Raw genomic sequence first — 27,382 nt, 5'->3', positions numbered from 1 at the left:
TTATTAGCACAGTTTGTTATGAGCTGAATAATCAGGAAGACACACTCCAAATGTCCGAGATAATAAGGAGGTCCCATTGTGTTGTTTAAGATCTAACTGTTATGACTAAAAATCTAATGTGTGGTCGCCTTAAATTAGAAGCTTACAGCACCAGTCTCTGGGCATTAAGCATTTATTAAAGTATATGAGAAGTTAGCAAAAGAGAGAGGAAGAACACATGGAGTTCAGAAAGAAAAAGTCCAACTACCCTGGCCCTGCAGCTGCCCCCAAGACCTCCAACCGAAAGAAGGATCCCCTGTTCTCCTAGAGCGGAAGCTCCCTTCGGGACCACAAAGGGGCAGTCCGCACACACAGCTCCAAGCTAATTGGCTGGTAGCATCGATTGACAGGACTTACAGGCAGTTCTATGAATAGATGTCACTTTTGGACGCTAGTCACATGCTTTCTCCTCAGGGGGGCCCTGGTTCTCACAGTGTCTTTCCAAGCAGGGGGGTGGCCCCCTGATTCTCACACCATTCATTTCTAAGTTCTAAGATTTGCTCACTGTGAAAGTGTTTTAAAGCCACCAAAGGCAGAGAGAAGGCAAAGAATTTGGCTCCGTCCCCACTTCAATGGGGAGGAATGATGGCACTGCCCTCCCAAGGCTGTGATGAAGACCAAAGGAGAGAACGCCTGTAGAGCACTCGACCAACCTGAAAAGTGCCCGTGAGCAGGGGCCACCAGCAGGGGCATGACCTCTCTGAGCCCTGACGACGCCTTTATTCCCAGACTGTTCTGGAGATGCAGTGGCAGTGCATGCAGGGCAGTCTGAGAGCTTTAAAGCCCAGCGCTGCAATCATTGCAGTGCCTCTTAGCTATCTGGAATTCAAATGGAAGGGGATCTGGGAAGAAGGACCACACCTGCGGCTCGAAGCGGCCCTGAATAGCCTGTTGGCCTGTCGTTACTATCTGTGACCTAACGTTTGGCAGACACCTGCTCAGGACAAGCCATGGCTGCCAAGAGGACATCCTGTGCAGGCCAGCTGGAAGCACTGCCACCCAGCAGACAGGATGCCAGACACAGCTGCCTCCTCCTGAGCTGACACAGTTTTGGTTTCTTCAGCCAGGGCTCCAAATCCCAAGTGGCACTGCCTCCTCCCTTACCCCCTGGAGCTTGGGACAAGCTCCTTCCCCACTGTCAGCTCCAGTCTGCCCCTATGAACCATGTGATGACCATGCAGGGTGGTGACTGCCCCCGCTGGTCACTCCTCAGACTTGAGCTGTGCCTGCTGCTGCCAAGAACAAGCACCACACCGGGCACAAGAAAAGCAGCTGCCCAGTCAGCTCAGGTCACAATTTCCATTCATGGCAGACAGCCACATCTGCCTCCAAGCTTGGGGGGGTTGTGGTGACCTGGGTTTTTGGGGTTCAGTCACAAGGGCACCACAAGCCCTAAGAGGTCCCCCCAAGCTGGAAAGCCTTTGAGTACAGGGCTGGCACCAGGCTGCGTATGCATCCCGGACCAGCTTAGCTAGGTTTTGGAGGCTCACTCACAGCTTGTGGGTCACTAGGGGATGTGACTGTTTTTGGTGGTGACTCATGAAACCAATCAATTGTGAAATGGAGCATTCTCTGCCCACAGTGATGGAGTTCAGGGCAGAGACTGTCACAGCTCACAGCTTCCTAACATCCAAGAACACTAACTTGGGAAGCCACTCTTCACAAGGCTGAAAGCAGCCTGAAGGCCGTGCCAACACCCACCTCAAACCTCCTGCTCTGAGGAAGTTTTCGCAGAAGGATTTCGCACAATTTCTGGCCATTTCATCATCAGCTGTTGGCATGAGTTTGGAACTCAGGACCTAGGACAGGCACAGGGGTGATTAACTTTCCCAGCAATCTCAGCAGAAATGACAGTATTTCTAAACAAAGGTTGATGAACCCTCCACTCAGACCTACTGACTTAAGGGGTGTGAGCCAACAGTTAGGAGGGGAGTGGAGCAGTTTCTGCAGGCCCTGAGAGCTCCCTGCCTCCTGACACCTGCACGCTCCTGAGGCTAAGCAGCCTTCCTCTCCTCTGTTAGCAGGCCTAGTGTCAGACAACTGACACAGCTTGTGCCCATTTTTACGAGGATGCACCTGAACAACTACAGTCATTAAACAGTCAGATTAACAGCTTCTGACGTGAGAATACAGGGCACAATGTCCAGGCAGCAATTTCACAGACGTGTCTCTGGCTCCACAGCTTCTGGGTGGCCTGCCCACAGGTCACTCCCTGCCCCACCTCCCGGGGGAGCCAGGACGCTCAGGGGCTTCTCACCTCCAAGTTGTACAGGACTCGGAAGGCAGACATTCCGGGGGCAAAAGAGCGGAACAGACTTTCCAGGATGGAGCTGGCACTGGGCTGGTGCTGCTGCTTCGAGGACAAGGACGGAGACTTTGAAGACTGAGAACTTGTTTCAGACAGCAACGTTTTCTGAGGGAAAATTATGGCAACAATGACACCATTGAAAGAATTACAAATAGAAAAATCAGAATCTGATGATCCAGTTCTATGGCTACTTTTAACTATTAATCACACAGATCAAATCATTTAGGACCAATCAAATCTGCAGAAGAGCTGGCAGTCTGGCTTATAGAAGAAAGCCATAACTCTCTGCCAACCTGTGCTGCTGAAAACTGTGGATGCCTGACAATATTCAAACACTCCCATTCCCTTTGCTGGAAATGCTCTAACGTAAGACAGTAACAAGAGCTTTTTTTTTTTTTTTTGGGGGGGGGGGGGGCTGGCAGCAGGGCAATGGGGGTTAAGTGATTTGCCCAGGTCACACAGCTAATGTCAAGTGTCTGAGGCTGCATTTGAACTCAGGTCCTCCTGAATCCAGAGCCAGTGCTTTATCCACTGTGCCACCTAGCTCCCAACAGGAGCTCATCTTTACATTTCCTACTTAAAACTCAGTCTGACCTGCACTCTGAGCTCTGGCTACACAATGGTAAGAAAGTATCTGAGATCTTAAGTAGATCTCACGGGGAGAGAGAAAGTCAAGAGATGCCTACTGATGCTCCATAGGGAAACACCAGCAAATTTCCACAGCCTGAGAATTACTTGGGATGGAGAATTCATGCATTCAAAGAAGCAAGAGTTCTAAGATGTAACTGAAAAGAAATTTAGGGCCTGATACTAATGACTCTAATTTAGAAACCTTCTGATGGTACTGATTATGCCGTAATCCATGATTGGTAAAAATCAAGATTAAGCTAAATATATGGCATTCTTAACGGCACAAAGAAGCATATTTAACATATTAAACTATAAGTAAATATTAAAGTTTAATGGGGGGAGGGACAGCTAGGTGGCACAGTGGATAAAGCACCAGCCCTGGATTCAGGAGAACCTGAGTTCCAATATGGCCTCAGACACTTGACACTAGCTGTGTGACCCTGGGCAAGTCACTTAACCCTCATTGACCCCCCCCCCCAAAGGTTAATGGGAAAAAAATTGGATTGAAAACCCTGTTGTGGTCACAACAGATACTCATGTTCAAACTGAAATTATTTTCTAGTAAATGCCACAGGAAAACTGTTAACTCTTTAAAGAAATGATGATTTATAAGAGGAAAAACCCCATAAAATTACTGTTAAATGAGTATGCACCCCCCCACAATAATTTTATTAGAAATAGTTTAATGCACCCGACACTTCTGAAATAGTCTACAACAGTTCCATTAGAAGTCTCCTGCTACAAGGGAAATGCTGCACCAACTTTCTGACACACACACCTTTCGTCCTAAAGAGTCAAGCTGATCCAGGGCTTCCTGAATAGCAGGGTCAGTAGGTATCAACAACAGCAGCTTTCGCACTCGTAGCGTTATCCTGCAAAATTACAAACTTCAGTCTGTTAGGTCAGCTACAGTTTAAAGCTCCAAGTAACTGGCACAGCTAGGAGTGTGAAATCAACAATGCTTAAGTAAGAAGCGAGCTACAGCAAAAGAAAGAAAAAGACAAAAATGTCCCTCGGTCCCCTTTTCGCTTCTGTTGTAATTATGGCAGAAGATGCTCAGAATGGCTTAGACCCGGCATCAACGCTAATATAGCTGGCAGAGCTTTAACCGCCACATAACTGTCCCGATGGGCACATGGACAGACACCTTGAGGAGCTGAATCGCCCATCAGATGGGTCTCCCTAAGTGTCTGTGGATGGCTCAAAGATGCTCCTGGGAGAAATAAGTACAAGTGTAGGCTTGACTGCCTTTCTGTGTGTGCGAGTTCAAGAAGCATGCCCTATTATTCCTGGTCAGCATTTCCAAAGGTCTGATGTGAAAGGAACTGAGGCAGGCAATGAGCCACAAAGTGAGGGCTGCGGATAATGGCTCAGAAAACATGCTTCAGGAGAAAGTCAAGCGATGAGAAGGACTCAAGGCACCTTAGACTAGACAGGATGTAGTACAGATAATGAATACGGTCTTCAAAGAGAGCTGGGCAGGGGCAGACATGGTTTGTAGCAAATAACGTCACCCAAAAAGGAAATGCTATTTTACTGGGTAGGAAGTGATTCATGTAGGAGTCATCCTCCAACTGGCTGCTGACTGCCAATTTTAAGAACAAAGATCAAAGTCATCATCAAATGAGAAGAATAAAAATGAGATGATACAGCAACCAACTGAGACAATCCCCACCTGATCTAGTGAAATAAGTCAGTGACAGTTAAAAACAGGAAATAGATAAAAGAACAGACATGGACAGACTGCAATTTCCTAAAGAAGTTTATCTGAGGTAAATCAATCACAAAAACAGATCAAAAACTACATAGAAAAAACTTCAGGCAGAGAGCATCTTTGACAAGTGGAGAAATACCGCAGCCGAGAGCAATGTCAGTTAGGCATATAAATTCATTTGCAGAGGTTTAAGGGGGAGGATGGTGGAAGACTGTGAGCAGTATTACCTCATAAAAAATAAAAACAGTCTTGGAAAAGCAAGGTGAGAAGTGTTTTTAGAAATCCCTTTAAGGCAAGTCATCTTAGAGCATTCCAGGGACAAACTGGAAAGAGCAATGAAGGTAAAGAGAAAGAGTAGCACCTGCATTCCACTCTCCTAGAAACGGCACCAGTGGCAGAGGCAGGAGGAGCCGGTGCACGAGCTCAGGGTGAGCCCTGTCAGCAGCCCAAGGGTATCAGATGGGAGTCCGCCATGGCAGTGATGCCCGAGAAGAGACAGGTAAACCAGATCTCAAGATCAATGAAGGGGAAGCCATGAAACATTTGGAAGATGGGCCTCATTGCTGAGAAAGGGTGACCAGCAAGATCTCCAAACCAGACGCCCACTTTCCCTCCAGGGTAAAAGCTTTAGGAGAATGATGTGTGCACATGCCCAGAACAAAGCCCCGAGGAAGCTCTAAGGGCACGGGCAGGTTTTCGTGGCACAGACCAGCCACGTGCTTATGCTCATGGCCCTGATGGAAAGGAAGGGGCTGAGAATACAAATCCTGCTGCACTTCTTGTCTGCTGATCCTCACAAAGAACTTGGATCAACGAGAACCCAATTCTGCTTTATGAGGCTCCTCAAAAAAGGCACCTCCCACCACTCATGTAGAATTCCTCAAAGATGCAAAGTCGCCTGACGACAAATGGGATCAATGCCATCAAGTGAAGCACACACAACTAGTTAGGTCTGCCCTTGCCCTAGACACGAAAACCCAACCTAAATGAATCCCATAGATGACTGGCATCAAGCTGTGCAACATTGTACAACTTTGTCCCGAGATCCATTATCCCTCAGAAGAGCCGAGTTTAACTGTTCATGCAGGAAAACAAGTGAAAAACTCCTATTGTCTGCATGACATCCAATCAAAGGGACAACCCAAAGAGAAGAGGCTGCCAGGATAATATGCGTGTTTTGGAGACAATGCAGATGAATAACAAAATGTGCCCAGAGTGGAAAAGGAGATAGAGAGGGAGCCAGTCTGCCTGGAGAAAGCTGCCCAGTGCTTTTAGGGAGCGCCCCAGGGTCTTCCTGGAGATTCCCCTTTAATATCAATATTCTCCTAGTGACGGTGCAGGACTGAGTCACAGAAAACCCATGTCTCAGAGAATCACAGCTTTGACAGGCATCAAATCTCTGTAACTCATCGGACAGAAGACAAAGATCAGGAGACTTGTCCAGGAGGACAGTTAGAGGAGCCTGGGAGGCAGGTGTTAGCCCTATCTGGACACGATGTCTGTGTTCTAAAGGCACCAGACTAAAGTGTGACTGGGATGTGTTTAAATGCTACCTTGTGGTTTTCTAAGTTGACATGCAGGCTGCAGGGATGCCCTTTGATTTCAGTGTGACGTACCACCACTGGTAGGCATCAAGGGAGAAGTTGTGTCTGTGAGCTTTCAGGGAGAGGTCTGATCAGCGAGTCAGGTGGGCTTGATGTCTCGTGCTGATGAGGGCACAACCATGCCTGACTGCTGGCTGGGGGAGGACTATGGGGGCAGGGATCCAGCAGAGATCTCTCAGGAAGGCTTCCACAAAAGCAGCTCAGGATAAAGAAGGGTGCAGCCACCGCCCAGCTCCAACCTCCCTGAGATTGAAGAGCCATCAGAATCATTCATTTCAGTCTAGCTCCTGGGCTCAGGACCCCTGCCCAATTATGAAAACATGCATTTACCTGGGCTCCTCCAGGTTGGCAAGCTGGTAGAGCATGTCAAACACATTGCATACAAGTGCCATTACAACGCCCGGGAGGGACTTCTCCTGAGGAAAAAGCAGAACACATCCTAACCTTAGCAAAGAACTTCTCTCTCCCTCCAAACAAAAGGACTAACGGAGACAAACGGATGCTACTAAGCCTTAAAACAGTGTGAGGGGTGCTGCCAATGCCCCTAGACCCACCACGTCTTCCACGAGCCAAGTGAGGGAGCTGGGGAGCGCGGGCTGTGCCTGAGCACATTCTGGTCTGAGAGGCATCTGACAAACTGGTTCCCAAGGAGGGCATCCATGTCATGGCCCGGTATCACAGACTTAGAACCCAAGGGATTTTGTGAGGGGCCTCGTCCAGCCTCTCCTTTCTATAGAAGGAGACGGAAACCCACAGAGGTTCCATGACTTTCCCAGGGAAATGTGAGTGGGAAAAGGGTGAGTGTCCTTCCACTGTACCCGCCGCCTCCCTCAAGGTGTCCGATGATTGGGGAGCATCGCCCCTACTTTAGACCTGAGGAGGGAGAGGCTCAGGGCTTGGCCCAGAGTTAGAAATCCAGTGAGTGTCACCAGGGGTGCCGGAGCCTGTGCCTCCTTAACTTCAAGACACCCCTCCCTCCCTGTGCTGTGGGGCTCCACTGGTGGTGGGGAATTAAGGCTGTGCCATGCTGGGGACCAGGGTTGGAACAAACAACTGATAACGTGCCCCCTTCTCCTCACCAAGCATCACTGAAGGGTGAGAAAACAGGGAAGCAATTGAAAAGCAGCGACCTGAAGGAGAGCCAAGCACAGGGCAGACAGACGCCATCGGGACAGAGCCCTGGACAGTTCACCAAGGTGGTCTGAAATGGCCAAGGTGAGGAAGGGAACTGACGTCTAAGGGCGTACAGGGGGCCCCACGTCCCAAACAGGGAGGAGTGGCATCATGCACGCTGCAGCAGGACTCACTGGGAGTCTCTCTGGCACTTCCAAGGCCAAGCTGGAAAGCAGCTCACGTGCACAGCTGACAGATAGTCACCTCCTATAGAATGTTGCCCATGCCTTGCTGTGTGACAATGGCATTAACAAGAAGTCAACTGCACCAGAATGGCGTCTACTCAACTGCCCAGGATGCAGAGGAGATGACAGGCAAGAGGCTCTCTCAGGCTTTGGTCTGTTGACTTGGGTCTGCCCGAGACGTAGGGGCACTGGATGGAGCATGTTGAAGGGTGATGGTGGACGTTAGGAGGGACAAATCACCACTGATTTCCTTCTCAGATGCCTCCCTGGGTTGCTGAGCCAAGAAGGCAAAATTTACCAGGGGAATGGAACCGTGAAAGCTGGAAGAGGCCTCCTGGGGGCCTGCAGGGCCTCCATGGGGACTAGCCTCGAGCCTCATTAATTGGGCCAGGTAATGCTTCTCATCCCTAGAACCTCATCCAACAGTCTACAAAGGCCTCAGAATCCCTGAATGATTTCAGCATGATGAAGGAAGGAGAGATGGGACTACTCCTGCTGAGTCAGGACGACCACATCTGAGTAACAAGAGAAGGAATGGGAGGCACCTCACCTGTTCCATGACATAGGAGGAGCTGAAAACGCCGCTGCTGCTGCTGGAGCTGGTGGAGGAGTCTGCGGAGCCCCCCGAGGGGGTGCCACTCCCAGAAGTCTTTACTGTGAGGGTCTGTTCCTCAGAAAAGCCCAGCTGATGGAGCAGCTTCTGATCCTTATTCACTGTGAGCTACAATACATCATACTGCAATTATTGGGGGAAATGCAGTAGATTGACATACAAGGTGAAAGAACCAGAAACAGTTTATTTCAACCTACCAGACTATCATTTGCAAATATCTGTATATTATCCACAGGAGAGTTCAACTGCTTTGCTATCTTCCACCTGACACTCCCTATGGTTTCATTACTATGAGCCTGAAAAATAGAATTAAAGACACTGAGGTGAAAATAGGTTAACTCAAGTCTCTGTTTACACAAATTTGTAGACAGCATCATTTGGCAACAAATGATCAAAAAAATTTTTTTACAATGTTAAAAAAAAATACTCAATATAGTTGAATGTATCTTTTTGTTGGTAATTATTGAGTCTGCCAACAAATATTTCTTAAACATTTATGTGTGCCAGCAGGCACTGTGATATAAGTGTTGGAAGTAAAAAGAATAAAGTTCTCACTGTAAATTAGGAACTTTTGATCAATTGGGGGGGGGGGGAGAGGGGAGACAGGGAAGAGAAGCCATTTTTAAAAAACAGGAAAAATCAGGGCTGCTATCAAAGTCCTACAATGATACAAATGTGGACTTCATACCTAAGCCAAGAAGAGTAAAAACCAAGGAAACTGTAGATCTGGATCACTAATGAAAATTAATGAAGAAATTTAAATGGATCTCAGCAAAGAGACTACAAGCAACATGGCAAGTGAGTTAACACATATAAACTTTGCTTAAAGCATTATCATGAAAATGATTGTGAGAAAATAACAGGATTTGGCCCCACCTGGAGATGAATCTAAACTGATTGAATTAAGTGAGAGTGATTGACTGCTAATTAGCCTACTTCAAGTTAATTAGATTGTAACCACACCTGGCTGGCCCTTAAGAAGGTATTGTTCTCAGAAGCTAGACTTTGAACTTAACTTGAGACCACCTTCAAGTCCAGTGAACCAATGGATTTGGATGATGCTAGCCAATCAGCTTGAAGCAGTGTGTAAGGACCACCCATGCTCCGGAACTATAAAAGGCTATAAAAAAACATTCAGTTTTCTGGGCAGTTTGTGGTGGAAGCCGGCTCATGGCAGAGGACTTGAGGAAGAACCAGACCAGGCTGGAACTCTAGGCTAAATAGACCTTTTCTTAACTTTCTGAACTCCATGTGTTTTCCTTTTTACTAAAACCTAGTATGCTTTAATAAATGCTTAATGCCCAAAGACTGGTGCTAAAGCTTCTGATTTAAGGCGACCACGCATTTAGATTTTAAACATCTCATGATGATTATGACTGCTATCATTACGACAAAGATGATCAACTATGACTAGGCTGGTTTTACACCAAGAATGAAGACTGGTTCAACATTAGGAAAACTCTCAATATTACTGATAATATTAATAACAAAACCAACAATAATCATGATTTCTATCAACAGATGCAAAAAAAAAATCCCTTCTGAAAACATTGATTCGTTAAACACTAGAAAGTTTAGAAGTAAACCAAAGTCAACATCATCCAGAGATGGGCAAATGGAGTGTTCTGTGTGAGAAGTCAAGGCCAGTGAGGCTCGATTTCACAGGCCGGAGGGGAAGGAGTAATGTCCAGAGGGACAGGGGGCCAGACTGTATCAGGGCTTTTAAAGTTACCAAGAGAAGGAAGACACTGGAGCCAGGAGCTGACTAGACAGAGCCATCAGTGTGGGAAGGACTGAGGCAGGGAGATCACTCAGAAGCCTACTGCAGGAAGGAAGGCCCAGAGGGCTGAAGGCACCTCCAACACATGCAGTCTGAAATGCCCAGTGAAGTTCAGGTGAAAGACTGGGGCTCAGATATGTAAAAGTGGCCGTCATCTGCAGAGATGACCATAAGACCTAAGTGATCTGGTGACAGAAAGAGGGAGAGGGAAGGAAAGGAAGAAGGAGAAAGAGAGGAGAAAGGGGGTGGGGTTGAGACAGTCCAACATCAAGATCACACAGACTTCCTTAAAATGGACAGGGCTTTCTGATCTTCCCTGGAAGAGAGCCCCACTGGGACACTCCCAGTTTCCTTCCTTTTCAAATCCTGGGTTGGGAATTCTGAATTTGAGTCTGTGGCTTTTCACAGCATTATCTCCTTGGTAAGCTAAAACAAAATGCTCACACCACCATCAAGATAACACAAAAACGTTTGTCAAAACAAAACATGAACACACCTCTACAGTGAAGGTATCTTTGGTAGACTCGCACGTCACACTGAGAGTCAGAATATGTCCATGGAACGAGGCGCCATGAGGTAGAATTGTGCGAGGAACAGAATAAAGGTCCTGAAAAGGGAACAAATGAGATGATGAAGCCAAATGATCAGTGCAGAAGGATGCACCAAAGGACAACACTTGGGGAAAAGGCAACACTGACCTCGATGGTGATTACGTAGCGCTCTGCCAGCAGCAATAACCTCTCAATGATGACAAGCTTAGTAGACCTAGACGTTGTTAGGAAGGAAAAGGATTTTTGGAATGTTAATGACTGTCAACATCAAGTAAATTAATGCAACTCAATCCAAGCCCCATCCAAGCAGACAAAAGTGCCCTCACAGTTAGTCTGTATCAACAGGGAAGGTGACGCATTCAGGCCAGGGCAAGTCCCCAAATGGGGTAGGCAGAAAAGGTCTGTCCTGGCCATCCTGTGAGCAGAGAATAGACTGCCCTTCATAAACTTTTATCACGCTGTTTCTTGTCCTGAAGCACACCCCAGCCTGAACAGTGGGTACAAAGATGATGACACTCAGTACCCTGAGCTACTCATCCACTGATATTCTCGAGTCAGGCAATCTTAGAGCGCATGTTTTGCTGTGCTAAGGATAACAAGGCTCCTGTCCAGCCTTTGCAAAAGGCTTCTGAAGGTGTAGAATCACAGGACCACTAACAGACAGCTGAAAGAAGAGGCTCTTCTACCAGGTGCCCATGGACTGGCCAATTTCAAAATGTACAGTCAGACAAGTCGGAGGGCAAAGTGTGCCACCCGGAATGCTCCAAGTGATAGGGAGAGCTTGTCTCCTTCCCAAAGGGACACCGAGGGAAGGCCTCTTCCATGAACAGCCTTGAGTCAGGCCCCAGCTACAGGGCCCATCTACCCCCAGCAAAAAGAGAGCTGAGCTTCCTGGGGCAGTCAGTTCTTTAACGCACGCTGACAAAGTCCCAGCTTCGAGTCTGTAGAGCACTACCGAGCCTGACCACAGCTCGCCAGCTGCAAGTCCTTGTTAAGGACAGGCAATGGATTCCTGTTGATCTTCTGGGGCAGCAGGAGCTGTGAGCAGAAGAGGGCTGGTCCAGAGAGCAGCCCCATGCCATTCACGGATGTGGTGTGTATTTCACGGGTCTAAAACGGTGCTGCTCTGGATGAGGTTCCTTTTAAAGTTGAGTCCATGGCTTCTGCTGAACGATTCTGCACGGTGTTTGGGGAACGTATCTGGTGCTTCACAGCTGTGTGCCTGGGGTTCTCTTCATCAGAAAAGAAAGCTCTCTGTGCGTGGGGATTGTGTCATTCACGGGTCTATGTCACCAGTGCCTAGTGTTGTGCTTGGGGTGCTGGAGGCACTTAAAAAATTAATGCTTATTCACTGATTCATGTTTCAGGTAAAAGAAGGACTTGATGTCACTAGGACCGTGAGTCTCTCCAAAAGACATAAACCAGAGAAATCATTACCCAATATTTTCCATTTTTTGAGGCATAGTAGAGAGTATGCTGGGCCTAAAGTCCAAAGACCTAAAATCAAATTCTGCCACAGACACTTACTAAGTGTAATCTTGGTCAAGCAAGTCTCTGCACCTGTCTGCCTCAGTTTCTCCTTCTGCAAAATGGGGATAATAGCACCTCCCTCCCAGGGTTGCTGTGAGGATCACATGAAATATTTCTAAAATGCACTTAGCACAGTGTTTGGCACATAGTAGGTGCTCTAGAAGTGCTTCTTCTCCCCCCCACACCCTTTCCATGATGCAAAAACCTTCTAAGTGTTGGCAACATTTTGAAATGAGAAATACCAACCTGTAACGAGCTTACCTGTAGGGAGATTGTACAGATGTTGCTACGGTGGGCATGGCTGTCGCCGTGAGCATTTTGGTTGCTCTAGTCACAGCATGGGTCAGGGTGGGGCCACCAAGCGCTGAGCTGGCTGCCTGCAAGACAGCGGACACCACACTAAAGACTGATTCCAAGTCTGGGCTGGCTCAGCGGGACTGATACAGTCTAGCATTGCCCTGGGCAAGGTCCTTCTCATCTGGCCTGGGCATCGCAGTGTGGTAAAAAGTGAAAGCTTTTAACTAAGATTTAAGAGTTGGTTAGCGAGAACTGAAGGACGCCAGTTTCTGAAGGACCACCCTTTCGGGGAGGAGACCGTGACGGCCGTGCGTCTGATAAGCACTCCACTTCCGGGATGCGAGCTTAAAAACAAGGGGAGAACGGAAGTGGTCTCTCTTGCTCTGCACACACACGCTGACTCAGGTTTGACAGTGTGGTCCTTGGTGATTGGCCTGGTCCTCTGTAACAGCACCTGTTTGACGCGGTTCTCAGCCTCAGAGGTGGCTTTGGGATTTGGTGAGTTCTATACGAAATATAGACTAAGCTTAGATCTAAGACTATTTATTTGTATTTCTACTTTCCTATTTCTCTAATCAGCATCACCTTGTTTGTTGGCTAATTAATTCCCAAACAACAAAAGCTAAGTAATCCATTTCTAACTAAAGCTCAGAGGTTTCTTTCTCTTACTGGTCTGGGAGATATAGAAGGGAAAGGTTAAAGGGGAGTTTAATGCTCTTATATCCAGTTTTAAATCTCACAGCAGCTCACCAGACACCCACTGGGGTGGGGCCTCAACAGTGGTCATGCCCATTTCACAAGGCCCTGTGAATGGGTCAAGGGGCAAAACCCTGCCCGGGCTGGGAGGGCAAGGCAGCGAGGTCTTCAGCACTGCATCCCCTTGGTATTGGGGGCATCCCACCCTATTCCTAAGAAAACCATGAATGAGGTCGGGACTGCTGAGACCAGGATGAGGAATGCATCTGCAGTGTTGGAAGTGGTACCAAAGGCCTTGAGCACTCTCCCTGCCACACGCAGAAACAGCCAACACTGACAGGAGACAGAAAACCTGGGTCCCTAATCTTGAGGTACACAAAGAGCTGGGAGACATGACTTTCAGCTCCATATTAGGGACACCTGAAAGACTGATCATTCAAAGGCCCCCAGGCATGGAGAAGGGCCAATAGAATTCACTACTGATAAGCCCGTGAGGTTGGCAGTGATCCTGGGAAAAGCCCCAGCATGTACGCTGAGGACAGGGACGGTTACCCAGAGCCTAACGACCAACGCAGTGACCAGCAGGAGGGAGCTGTTACAGCCAGAAGGCCTCCTGCCACAGCGACGTCGTAAGAGCTGAGCTTTTGACCAAGGCAGGGCAGGAGAATCCTATGGCAGTCATCTGTCCAGCTCTTCAGTTCTGCCTGTTCCTTGCCAAGGCCAACCCTTGTACCTGCATAAAGGCTCCTCCCACAGCTGGCCCTGCCCCCGCTATCAATGATCTTTCTTCTCTCCCTCAGCACCCCCCACCCCCGCCAAAGGCCCCCCCTGACCGCCTTCTCTCTGTGCTGACCAGAAAGCCCGTGACAAGAGGGGCTTCCACTTTTCCTCCCCTCCCTACTTTTGTTTTTTTAGGCGATGGGGGTTAAGTGACTTGCCCAGGGTCACACAGCTCATAAGTGTCAAGTGTCTGAGGCCGGATTTGAACTCAGGTCCTCCTGACTCCAGGGCCAGGGCTCTACCCACTGCGCCCCCTAGCTGCCCCCTCTCCCTCTCTCCTTAATCTCTTAATCTCATTCATCTTCGGACTTCCTCACTCCACTGCTCTCTTCAAAGTTACCAATGACCTCTTGGCGGCCTTTTCTCCATCTGTCTCCCTGCAGTCTGACGCTGCTGATCGCCCTCTCCTCCTCGGGCATGGGGACGTCCCTGCCTCCTGGCCCTCCTCCAGGCCACAACCTTGGTGTCCTCAGGACAGTGCCCTGGGCCCTCTTCTCTTCTCTTCTCTTCTCCCTCCATTCTACTTCACTCATCAGTTCCCATGGATTGAATGACCATTTCAATGCTAAGGACCTCACACCCATAGATCCAGCTCCAGGCTCATCTCACATCTCCAACTACGTTTTAGACATCTGAGATTGGCTGTCCAGCAAACATCTTATGTCCAGAACAGAATTCCCTCCCCACCCACCTCCTAATTTCCTTGTTACTACTGAGGGAACCACTAGTCCCCCAGACTCAAAACCCAGAAGCCTTTCTCCTTCACTTTCTCTCACCGCCCCCCCCATTTAAGCTGTTGCCAAGTCTTGCTGATATGACCCTCATATATAGCTCCCCCACCCCCTCCCCCTGGTTCAGGCCCCCCTCACCTCATGCCTAGGGTACTGAAATAGCTGCTCAGGGACCTGCCTGCCCCACAGTCTCTTCCCAGTCCAATCCTCCCTCCATTCAGCTGCCAAAGTGATGTTCCTAGAGCAAAGGTCTGACCGTGTTATCCCCCCCTCAATAAACCCCAGTGCCTCCCTATTGCCTCAGTATCAAACATGGCCTGGTGTTCCAAGCCCTTTCTAGTCTCCTCCAGGTTCCTGGCCACTAAGTGCTCTTGGATCTGGTGGCACTGACATCGTGGATGTTCCGGGCACTAGACACTCCTTCTGGACAGGAGTCTCTGACTCCCCTCAAGTCCCAACTAAAACCCCAATGTCACAGGAAGCCTTCCACAACCCCTCTCAACTCTCCTCTATGAATTATTTCCCATTTTCCCTGCGTATAGCTTGTTATTTGTTTGTCCCCCCCATTAGACTGTAAGTGACCTGAGGGCAGAGCCTGTCTCTCTATGTCATGAGCACTCAGCAGTGCTGGTAGTATATGCCTGACATGCAACAAGGGTGCTTAATGAATGCTGCTGACCAAGTGATTGAGAAATGGCAGCACAGCTGGGTACAAAGAGCAGTTACTCAGAGCTCAGACTCAGCTGGGATATGGATGAGGCCATGCAATGCCGAATGAACAAATGAATGCATATACGATGTTATACGACACACACACATGCAGCATCACCACCCTGCCAAGGAAGGAGACAAGTATTTGTTATGGGCCTACTGAATAGACAGATGGATCAATCGACTGATCAAGGAAGGAAATAATGTTTACACGCCTACTGTGTTCCAGGCACTGGACTGAGCACTTTAAATTCCTTAAATCCTTACAACAGTCCTAGGAGATAGGTGTTTTATCTGTTTTTATGAGAGTCTTCTTAATTTAGGCTAATAGTACCTTTCTGACCCTTTCTTTAATGTATTATTAATCATATGATAATAACAACAACAATGCATTGGCCATTCATTTCTGTTTCACTGGCAAATTTGTACTGATGAGAAGAAGGCACTATTAGCCTAAATTAGTGGGTTAAATAGAATAAGGCGAATTTTAAATGGGAAAAATGAAAACTTGAGCGTTTTTTCCAAAAAGTACAAAATGGGAGAGGGGTGACTAGACTCAGGTTTGAAAAAGACCCACATTTTAGGAAGGACCTCTTTTGCTTAAGTATATGTTCTTATAATGGCTTTTTGTTTTTATTTTGTTTTCTCAGTGAGGGTGAGAGGGAGGTGGGAGTGAAAATAAATTTCTATATGAAAATAAAACTCAATTGAAAAATAAAAAAATCATCAAGGCATGGGATCTCACTTCTACCCAGAGCAAGGCTGAACTTGAAACAAGAGGAAGAGATGGGTTCTCCTGAGAGCATACGGCCTTCACTGTCTCCATGACACAGAACCAAGCAGGCATGTTCCTGACTCTGGAAGGGTTAATGACATCTGGAGGAAAGGGCCCAGGATTTGCTGTTAGATGTTCATGGGGCAAAGGATCATGCTTCCACAACTACTTATGTGACTTGGGACAAATCACTTGACCTTTTCGTGTTCCAATTTCTTCTCTGTAAGATGGGAGAAAGGGGCCTAATAACTTCAGTTCTAAAGCCCAGGACAGAGCCAGCAGGTAGAGATTTAACTCCCAGACCGCTCTGCCTAGCACAAGGCCTTGGGGAAGTCACTGCATCTCTGAACCTCAGTATTCCTGTCTGTTAAATGGTCGTGCTTACCTACCTTATGGGATTGTGGCACTGAAAGCACACTGCAAGTTTTGACGTGTTAGGTAAATGTGAGTTATTGCCACTATTATTACATTCAGAGTGTGAGTGGGTATAAAATATGTGAGCTGACCCCAGGGGAAGAAGGGACAGGGAGCCCACACTAACCACCAACCCCTGTGCCAGAGAAGGGGTCCCAGGCAAGAAGCCTGTGTCACTGTGTAGTCATGCAAGACCAGGGGCCAGTCCTTGTGGGGAAGACCCGCCTCTTGTACCAGCTCAGATCAGACAGTGACTAACCCAAGGGCTCCTGGATACTCACTTCCAGGCGTGCATAGCAATCGGCGATGAACTTCCTGTGCAGTGACACCGAATCCTAGAAGAGCCAGTTAAATGGAAATTAGCATTTTGGTAACAAGTCAAGGGGAGAAACCCATGCTTGAGAACCAAACCCCAAAACAAAGTAAACCCATCTCCAAAAACACTGAACAAGAGAAATGGTGCCCATTCACAGTCCCACCCCCACCCCCTGCCCACAACACCCACCTTCTTTAACCTTGGATTTAAGTTAATATAACTGTAGCTTATGATCAGCTGAATAGCTTCATTAGCTATCTCTTCATCAGGTGACTCCATGGCAATTTTCCAAATAAAATCCATCCCAATCAACTCCAACTTCTCTACGTACTGTTTAAAAGACAAAATTAAGTTGCTGTGTGTAAATGTGGAGGCAGAAGTGAATAAGCCCATCCCAGACAGGAAGTGAACTTCTTCAGTGTGTGTCAGGGAAAAAACTCCAGAGTCCAGCAGTGATGGGCGCTCTAGATGAAGAGAAAGTTCAACTGAGCATGGCTGGGGAGCCCTGAGGACGAATACGGAAAACTTTGTTGACAATCTCAGAATTCTCTGGCATGACCATCCTTTCCAGCCTAAATGGTAGAGCAGAAGTCCCGGTGCCAGGGGCCGGGTGCAGGATGAGAAGCCCACTTAGCTCCCCTAGGTAGGATGGCCACTTCCCACCCCTGAAGAGGCTGGGCTGCTGATCCACCCAAGGAAGCACAGACTCCTCTCTCTCCTCCGTGGGCTGCAGGACCTGTCCTTTTGCATCTCTCACAGTGGGGGGAGGAGAGCCAACAGTTCTGGGAACTGTGTTTGAACCTTTGAACCTTCTACAACCAAGATTCCACAAATGATACCTCAACTCGGGTGAGTTGGGGTGGAGAATTACGGCCATGGGCACCAGCTGGGGGAACTGCTTATTTGGACATCTCTCTCTAAATAAGAAATGGCTAAAAAAAAAAAAATGGCTAGGACACAGAATAATGATAATTAAATAAAATTTGTTTCTGGCAGACTTGTGCCTAAAACTCAAGAGCATGGTATCCATATTTTTTCTTTGACAGTCTGAAAGTTCATTGCTTGAGTATATATATTAACACAGGCACAATTATGAAATTACCGCACAACATGCATAACATTTGTATAACAATATGAATATGTGACATCAAGAATTTGCATCATCGGGGCAGCTAGATGGCACAGTGGATAAAGCACTGGCCCTGGATTCAGGAGTACCTGAGTTCAAATCCGGCCTCAGACACTTGGCACTTACTAGCTGTGTGACCCTGGGCAAGTCACTTAACCCCGATTGCCTCACTAAAAAACAAACAAACAAACAAAAAAACAAACAAACAAACAAAAAAAGAATTTGCATCATCGGGGCAGCTAGGTGGCACAGTGGATAGAGCACTGGCCCTGGAGTCAGGAGGACCTGAGTTAAAATCCGACCTCAGACACTTAACACTTACTAGCTGTGTGACCCTGGGCAAGTCACTTAACCCCCACTGCCCCGCAAAAAAAAAAAAAAAAAAAAGAATTTGCATCATCAAGCACTGGTTTGGTTTACCAAATTTTGGCCCCACAAATTCTTGTAAAGTCTTTAAATTACAGTGTTAGATGGGACATGTTAGCTGCAGTTTGCTTGGAGAAAGAAAAGTGTAACATGAATTTGGTCTGAGCAGTGGTTTCCAGCCCCACTCGACCTCAGAAAAAGCAGCTTGTCCTTGACTGTAACCGTACACAAGGGGAGGAAGTGATCCCACTGACGCCTGGGCCATGAGGTCTTCCTCTTGTCTGGGTGCCCAAGGGCCTCGCCAGCAGCGAGTGGGCAGGCCTGACTGGACAGCCCCAGCCTCCCCGGTTGGGAAGACATCTGGGGAAGCCTTGCTGACCTGGCCAGGCACGTCATCCCTTTGGTCACAGCAATTTTTTAAAAAAGAATTCAACAAGTATTTATTTACAGTTCCTGGGGATACAAGTACAAAAATCAAGTCTCTACCCTCAAGCAGCTTTTGTTATATATGGTAAATATACAAATGTAGACACAGATAAATATGTATATATATATCGTACATATACATATACATGGAACATCTTAACATATTATGTCATCATACTAATATATAATATTATCATATTAATAGTGTCATCACATTAATTATATCAAAATAATTATATTAATATAGAATATACACTATGTTTATGTACATATGTACACATATATACATACATATATGTATATACACACATACACACGATATATGTGTTTTCTCCCCCCAAGACTATGATGACCCCTCATAGAGTTCACATGTTAGCAATATGGGGGAGGGGGGCAGGTTTGCCACTATCAGAGTAAGTTAAGGCCTGGAATCACCAGCCACAGCAATTGTTACAAGGTGAGACTCCATTCTTCTCTTTTTCTTTCTTTCTTTTTTTTTGCAGGGCAATGAGGGTTAAATGACTTGCCCAGGGTCACATGGCTCATAAGTGTCAAATGTCTGAGGCCAGATTTGAACTCAGGTCTTCCTGAATCAAGGGCCGGAGCTTTATCCATGGCACCACCTTGCTGCCCCCAACATCTGCGACTCCTTTATAAAGGGGCCTCCCAGCACGGGCATTCTCGGGACATCCAAGGTCCATGTCCTTCATTCTACTACATTCTCCAATGACTGTTCTGAGGGAGGTGCTAACTTATAACAAAACTGGCTGTGTTCCAGAAGGTGCCTCAAAATCTGTGATGATGCCAACACATGGATACACCTCCCCATCCAGACAGACCAACGGGATTCTCATCCAGGACTGAGGGACCTACTTTATACTGTTCTAGACAGCAGGAGATGAGGATCAACTCAGGAGGAAGTGGGGCATAAGGGAGGCTACAGGCCCATATTCATGGATGATACCGAGTACGAACAATGAAGAGAGAAAAACGCTTTAAAACGGAGGAGAGGGGCAGCTAGGTGGCCCAGTAGATAGAGCACTGGCCTTGGATTCAGGAGGACCTGAGTTCAAATCCGGCCTTAGACACTTGACACATACTACTAGCTGTGTGACCTTGGGCAAGTCACTTAACTCCAATTACCACACCAAAATAAAACAAAACAAAACAAAACAAAAACCCGGAGGAGAAAAAAAAGTCAAAAGAGGAGGTTTGAGGGCAACGTGGCCCAGCGGCCCATCTTAAGGAATGATTTGTGAGGGCAACGCTCCACTGTAGCACAATGAATGATGTTCAACAGCTTCTGATTGTGGATCTATGCTAAAAGGTCTGGGCACTTATAGATCCACTGCTTTACTCAGAAAATCTGTTTATCCCTCATGATTTATTCTGGAAGGCTACAGATGGATTTAAGCACACCGGCACCACTAGGGGGCGCCAAAGTACAAAGGGTGTGGGGGGGGGGGCGCCTTGATGTCAGGAAGACCTGAGTTCAAATTTAACGTTTATTATCTGTGTGACCTTGAGCAAATCACTTCATCTGTTTGCACTGATTTCCTCATCTGGAAAATAGGGTTAATAATAACACCTACAGGTTCTTGTGAGGATCAGATAATGTATTATTTGTAAAGTGTTTTGCAAACCAAGTACTATATGAATGCTATTATTATTATTGTTATTGTTGTTGTTATTACTACTGCTAGTTAATTCTGCTATATACTCGGGGTGAAAAAATGGTAAATAATAACTGCTGCTGCAAACATATAATGACATATTTAAATTGAACAACATTTATTAAGTATCTATGGTGTGCCAAGATAAAAGAACTGGTTTTGTGGCCAGGAAGGCCTGGGTTCAAGTCCCACCTGAGTATCCAGGCAGTTCTCTGAGACTTTACATAGCCAAGCAGTTCCTGGCCTACACGGTCAGAGGGAGCTGGACTCTACATGATGCCAGCACAGATCTAGTTTAAAAAGTGTGCAGAGCACTGTGTTAGATGCTCTTGTTACACAAAGAGGGAGGGCAGGATGAGGGCCAACTTTGGGGGGATTGGGCCAGGAAGGCTCTGGGGAAGCTGGTCCAGTCTCCAGGGCTGTCAGAGAGCCAGGACAAAGCAGCGCCACTAGAGGTCCAAGAGGAGTCACTGCTAAGTCAGTTAAACACACGACCCAGATTTCCAGGTCTCCCAGGAAATGTCTTCCCCTGGCATCATCTCGGCCACTTCTGTCTAAGAAGGAATCGGCTACTTACCAACTGAGTGCCCTGTCGCTTTAACCGATGATCACAAAGATTCACGTTTTCAAAGAAAGTCTTAAATAAGCCAAAACCTGCAAGCCGATAGAGACACTAGAATGAATCTTATGTTTCATATTAAATGATATGTCATTTAAGTCAAAATGAACAACAATGAAAAATGTGTAAATCTATGCTTGATTTTCAGATTTATCCTAAATACTTAAAAAGTCCTGTGATTTCATCAGTGCCAGTGCCCCTTCAACTTGGGCAAACTATTATCTCCTCATGCCTTCCTTAGTTGTCATCCTAAGCTGTGGCTTCCAACGTGGACTTTCCCTGGGGCTGTCCCCAGGACTACCCTCAAGGATCTGAAGGTTGGCAGGACCTCCCAAGGCCATGATGAGAATTTCAAAGTCAGATTCTAAAAAGTTCAGTCAATGGTTTTGTCTAAAATTTTATTTTAAAGAGTGACAAGTTTTAGTTCTTTTTTCAAGCAGGCCATAAAGTTTGAAAGATCACAAATGCCTTCCTACCATTCATAGTGATTTCATATGACTCCAGCTTGAGGATTTTCTCCTTGAAGAGCTGCTGCTGGACATCACTCTCAAGGTCGTGTTGTCCTTTCGTAAACCACTCAAAACACATCTGTGCAGCAGAGAAGAGCATCGTCACTCAAATGCCAGTTTGGAACAAATACAAATGCCACAATGGTGAGAACAAAGGCAAATTGTTTGGAAAAACCAATTTGAAACGAACTTTAAGAACACTCCCCTTGTGAAAAGCATAAGTGGTTCAGAGAAACATCTGGAATTCTGGAATTCTCACATTTACGTAGAGACCTAGATGAGGTGGTGCAGTGGATAGAACACTGGCCTCAGACACTTCCTAGCTGGGTGGCCCTGGACATGTCACTTCAACCTGGATGCCTCAGTTTCCTCTTCTGTAAAATGAGCTGGAGAAGGACATGGCAAACCTCCAAATAGGATCACCAGGAGCTAGACTGGAATGAACAACATGCAGTTGTTTGCATGTGTCTCCCCTCTCCTTCCAATGGGTCCCTACCCAATACATTCAAACTTGTGGCCCTTCCAAACCTAGTTGCTTTCCCTTCCCAAGCTGGTCTCCTGAGCAGTGTGGCTTACTTCTGACATGGTCCAGCTTTTCTGGGTCCTGAGCCCAGGGCTTCCCTCTGCCTGGAAGGCCCCCTTTCCTCACGGGCATCCTCCCTCAGCAGCCCATGTGGTATTAGGATGGAAGCCTTCCCATACTGTGGCCCAATTCTCCTTATCCCACCTCATTAGAGGGCTTTGTTTAGCACTTCTCTAATGCAGTGGCTGTGCTTATGTCAGTGCTTTGTGCCCAAGCGAGGATGCAGGCTCCACAAAGACACCTTCATTTCCAAACACAATCCCCACCCACCTTCCAGGTCATCAGGTGTGACAGAGAATAAAGAGAATGCAATTGGTCCAAAAAGAATCCATGAACTCTGATGGTCTGTGACTGTGCCAGCCCAGAGGCCTTCTCTGAGCAAGGAAGGCGCCTCCCTCCCCCTTTTCTGGAGGATCATCGAGGCACAGAGGTTTGCTTCAATGACTGGGTTGTGGTCTGCAGTGACTCCCTGTGGACACGGCACTAGGCCTGAACATCAGATGCCAGTCATTTTAATTGGACTCTGTTGGCTTGCTCAGGAATTATGAGGCTTTCCTGTCATTTCAGCTTTCTTTCATTTCTGTAAAGAGTGTTTTTTATGCACTGCACATCTAATTTGGAATGGAATTCATCTATTTTCTCTTGGTGATGGCTTGAGAAATGCTACTTTTTGTGAGCTTTCTCTGTCTCTTGCCATTGTACTAAGCTTCTCTCTCGTTTCTTTTCTCACTACTCTGGGCCTTCTCAGACTTCTTCCTCAGGTCCCAGGAAGCTCACGACTGGGACAATCTTCCTACAAGACGCCCTCAGCCCCAGTGCTTATCCCCCTCATCCTCACTGATCAGGGAGTGGGGCCATGAGCCCCTAACCTCCGTCTCCTTGTGCCTCAAGGGCTCCACTACTCTGGGGCTTCTCTCACTTTCTACCTGGCCCTGGTTCTAGGAGCCTCCCTGGTTCCTGTTCCTTTCCTTCTGCTGCTTAGCTGTGTCTGCTCTTTCTCCTTCAGACCTGAAGTGCCCAGAGGGCAGGGGCGGCCTTTCTTTTCTGTGTTTGCATCCACACTACCTGGGGCACAGCAGGAACTTGATGTTTAATGAGTGACTCATTTACTCATTTTAATTCTTTCAATTAGTTTCTCCCCTGATTGAAGTTTTCTAAGCAAGCCATCAATCTTTTTTTTTTTTTTAGTGAGGCAATGGGGGTTAAGTGACTTGCCCAGGGTCACACAGCTAGTAAGTGTTAAGTGTCTGAGGCCGGATTTGAACTCAGGTACTCCTTAATCCAGGGCCAGTGCTTTAACCACTGCACCATCTAGCTGCCCCAGCAAGCCATCAAATCTTATTGGTACAAAGAATCATGCTTCCTTCTGGCAGATGTTCATATTTTTGTCTCTTCTTATTGCCACACCACCACTCTGCCAAATAATGGGCACAAAGGGTTTCCCTTGCTTTGCACCTTATCATTGTTGAGTCGTTGCAGTCCTGTCTAATTCTTCCTGACCCCTTTTGGGGTTTCTTGGCAAAGATACTGGAAGGGTTTGTGATTTCCTTCTCATTTTACAGAGGATGAAACTGAGGCAAACACAGCTAGGAAGTGCCTGAGGCCTGATTCGACTCAGGAAGATGAGTCTTCCTGATTCCAAGTCCGGTGCCCTACCAACTCTGCCGCGCGCGCGCGCGCGTGTGTGTGTGTGTGTGTGTGTGTGTGTGTGTGTGTGTGTGTGTGTGTGTGTGTGTGTGTGTGTGTGTGTGTGAGAGAGATAGAGAGATAAAGTGGAGTTCTTTCAATGCTTATGTTTATAGGATGATTTTCTTAACCTGGTACAGGTTAATTTTTTTGTTGTTGTTGCTTATATGATAAATTATGTTAATAATGAATAATTTTTGGATATATGACTGTCTGCTAATATTTTACTCAAAATTTTGCATTAATATTCATTGGTGATGACAAGTTTGGCTCAGAATTAAACGGAAGGAGAATATTCTTCTAGCTTGCTTTTAATAATGCCAAACTTCTGCCTAATACAAAGGCTCAATTTTCTAATACCAATACCCAACCAGTGTGGAATACTGGTTTCCAAACATTTTAAAATGTTTCACCATTTACAAAGATTTTTGTCTTCAATTTTATGCTGTTTTTGTTAGCTGATTTCCAAAGTCATTATTTTCATCTTTACATTTTGATGAATCTGAAGTAAAAAGAGTTACATAGATGTGCAATTTTCATGTTTTTAGTGAACTGGAAACCTTCTCTCATAGGACTGTTCATAATTTGCAATTTTGTTTAATGCTTAGGCCACTAATCTCTTGGGAAAGGGCTTCTGGTCATATGTATGCATCTGCTAATTGTTTCTAGATCTTGGATACCAACACTTAAGAGAAAAATTTGATTCAAAGATTTTCTCCCATTCAACCATATTCCTTCTTATTTTAGGTGCGTTAACTTTTGTTTATGCATAATCCTTGATTTCATCTACTCAAAATCCTCTATTTTGAATTCTATCATTACTTTTGTCCCTTGTTTGGTTAAGAAGTTTCCTGCTACCCATAGCTATAAAAAGTATAGGATAATCTCTTCTAATTTTCTTGTGGTATTTACCTTTGATATTTAGGTCATATGCTCACTTTGAATTTTATGTGGAGTGTAAGATGGTGTGTCTGTAGCCTTGGAATACTGTCATTGCATATTATAACTCTGGTATTTCTAAAATAACCTATCACTCATACAAGACTCATTTCTATTCAAGGTACTTGAAAACAGAATGAGATGAGAAAAATGTGCAAATTATTTTAGTCATAAAGCCTCACACATTTCCACTTTCCACAAAAAAATGGTTTCTTACCTCTCTATCCAATTCACAAACGTCTTGTCCTGTCACAAGACATTCCCAGATTTCCTTGGCTCGATTCCAACCCAGATACAATGTGGCTTCTTGCAAGAAAAATGCCAGAAATTTTAAGTGTGCCTCTAAATACTGAAAGAGAGAGAACTGGACTTAGTTAATTCCAGTCATGCTTAAAATTAAAAATAAACAATAACAACAAAAAAGATTCAACTTTGAAGTACAGACTTCTCAAATACTCTATTATGGATATAATTTAGAAGAAAGTCAAAAGATTACATGCTAATGTCATTTATTGCATTGTCTTAGAGGATTAAATTACACCATATTTAGCCACAGGGTAATTATTCTATTTGACTTTTAGTTGCCAATAAGTTAATTATGAAAGCTCCTAAACAAATATTTAACGTACTGCTGAATCCTAAATGAAGATTATTTTCTCAATACTTCCAACAAGCATTTTTTATATTTTTGAGGATTACTAAAGTATTGTGTACAATACCTCCCGGTAGGTGTATCTGCCATCCACTAGTGTTGAACCAGTTAAGCCCCCAGGTGCTGATACAGATGCTGCAAGGCGGTGACAAGCTATCAAGCTCCCTGTTACCAGTTTGACTATTTCAAAATTTTTTTTCAAGTCCTGAATGATGCTCTTGGGGAAAACAATGCAAAGGAAAGTGTAAGTATCAATGTAATTCTTCTGACATTTTCACACATGTTTGACTTTACAAAGGTGGCCCTGGGGCCTGGGGATTTCTTCATCATTTCCATGTGGAACTAGAGGAAGGTGATCTTGTCTTTCCTTTCCTTGGGGAGCCCTTTCTTCATCCTCCCCATGACCCATTTTGCTCCTTTAACATAATAACAAAAACCCAATGATATACTTTTTCCTACTAGGAAAGATGTTTTTATCAGGATCTTACATTTTCCCATATTTATTCTCTCAAACCAAGTTTGGAATAAATGTTATCCCCCAAGGCAGACAATTCTTTCTTTGTTTTTGTTTTTGGGTGAGGCAATTGGGGTTAAGTGACTTGCTCAGGGTCACACAGCTAATAAGTGTCAAGTGTCTGAGGCTGGATTTGAACTTGGGTCCTCATAACTCCAGGGCTGGTGCTCTATCTACTGTGCCACCTAGCTGTCCCCAGAGGATTCTTTCTTACAAAGTCCCTATAGCTACTACTCTTTTTCTTAAGAACCAATGGAAGACTCTTATTGCTTTGTCTCACTTACTTCAAAGAATTTAAGGCAGTAAAAAGGCAAACTCTTATTTTATCCAAGATAAGGAGAGCAAGAACAAGAGCCACTAAATAAGCTGTTGGCTATAACAGTAAAGGATTTGTTTGTTTCTCTGCAGGTACAAAAAACCCGCCCTCTGTACTTGTGTCATAACCAGTCATTAGCTAGTACTCTTACCTTGTCCTGCTTTTGATAGGTCTGTTTTATAAATGATCGGGTGATCTCGTGGAGCTGACGTAAAGCGGGAACCACCCAAACAAACTGGGGGTTGTTATGCTGGGATGACTAGAATGGAAAAAATGGATGTCAATCAAATGAGGAGACACATGGCATGTGCCAAGCCTACTCACTACTAAAACAAAAGACAGAACCAAGAAATCAGTTGGCTCTTTCTTATAATACAATCCATATCCTTCTCTCCCCAGTGGTCGAGTGTGACCTGTCTTTATGCAAAGTCTGGGAAAAGTAACACCATCTTGCATGAAGCTTCCTAGGGTTACGTATCAGGTATGAAAGGATGGTGAATGCATGAGGGAGGACTCCCTCCCTAGACACCAGTGAAGTGGCAACTCCTGAGGCAGACTGTTAGAGAGCACATGTAAAATGCTGCTGGCATTAAAGAACAGGCTAGCAAGTCATTAATCCTTTATCTACTAATAAAAGGAGATTAAAAGTTGGCTTTGTGTTACACTGTCAAGAATCCAGTGAAAGTGACTCGGGGCCAAACCCAGCAGGGACTCTGGATCCCAAGGGATGACTCTGCCTCGCCTTTCTATTTTCCTCACCATCACACCAATAAACTCAATCTCCACAGCATTTTAGGAGTTACCAAGCTCAGTTCTCACAACAATCCTGTGAGGTCAGTCCCATGATTACATTCCTTCTAAAGAGAAGGAAACTAGAAATTGCTCAGGGTCAGAGAGCGAACAGGCTCCAGAGCTCAGACTTGAGGCCAAGTTTCCTAACTCTCAGTCCAATCCACCTGAACCAGCTGCCCCTCCATAGTCCTTTCAAATATACATATATTATTAACTTCCTGTGAGAGTCCTGGACCAGCACTGAACTCAAAAGATCTTAGAGACTACTCAATATAGTTCATAAAATCTGCAGAAGATCCATCATTGCCAATTAGATGTACATTTTTCCTAA

General features: G+C 45.9%; 1 protein-coding gene across 2 annotated transcripts in view; it reads right to left on the bottom strand.

The window, feature by feature from the left end:
- The window catches only part of USP24 (ubiquitin specific peptidase 24), a 155,315-nt gene that overhangs the window by 52,338 nt on the left and 75,595 nt on the right, over nt 1–27,382 (bottom strand). For both annotated transcript variants that reach the window (XR_006356444.1, XM_044005436.1), the window contains exons 17-32: nt 26,411–26,518; nt 25,497–25,646; nt 24,995–25,126; nt 21,537–21,648; nt 21,019–21,095; nt 17,037–17,177; nt 16,813–16,866; nt 12,389–12,504; nt 10,745–10,811; nt 10,543–10,653; nt 8,464–8,562; nt 8,204–8,374; nt 6,626–6,711; nt 3,756–3,849; nt 2,297–2,452; nt 1,741–1,838 (exon numbers count right to left, since the gene is read on the bottom strand). Coding sequence is in view for 1 of the 2 variants with exons in the window: in XM_044005436.1 (XP_043861371.1) it covers nt 1,741–1,838; nt 2,297–2,452; nt 3,756–3,849; nt 6,626–6,711; nt 8,204–8,374; nt 8,464–8,562; nt 10,543–10,653; nt 10,745–10,811; nt 12,389–12,504; nt 16,813–16,866; nt 17,037–17,177; nt 21,019–21,095; nt 21,537–21,648; nt 24,995–25,126; nt 25,497–25,646; nt 26,411–26,518 (1,772 nt within the window). In the remaining variant the exon portion in view is untranslated. The remainder of the gene's footprint in view (nt 1–1,740; nt 1,839–2,296; nt 2,453–3,755; nt 3,850–6,625; nt 6,712–8,203; nt 8,375–8,463; nt 8,563–10,542; nt 10,654–10,744; nt 10,812–12,388; nt 12,505–16,812; nt 16,867–17,036; nt 17,178–21,018; nt 21,096–21,536; nt 21,649–24,994; nt 25,127–25,496; nt 25,647–26,410; nt 26,519–27,382) is intronic.

This window comes from Dromiciops gliroides, chromosome 4, assembly GCF_019393635.1.
Source record: "Dromiciops gliroides isolate mDroGli1 chromosome 4, mDroGli1.pri, whole genome shotgun sequence".
Lineage (NCBI taxonomy): Eukaryota > Metazoa > Chordata > Mammalia > Microbiotheria > Microbiotheriidae > Dromiciops > Dromiciops gliroides.
This window is presented reverse-complemented; position numbering and strand designations above follow the sequence as displayed.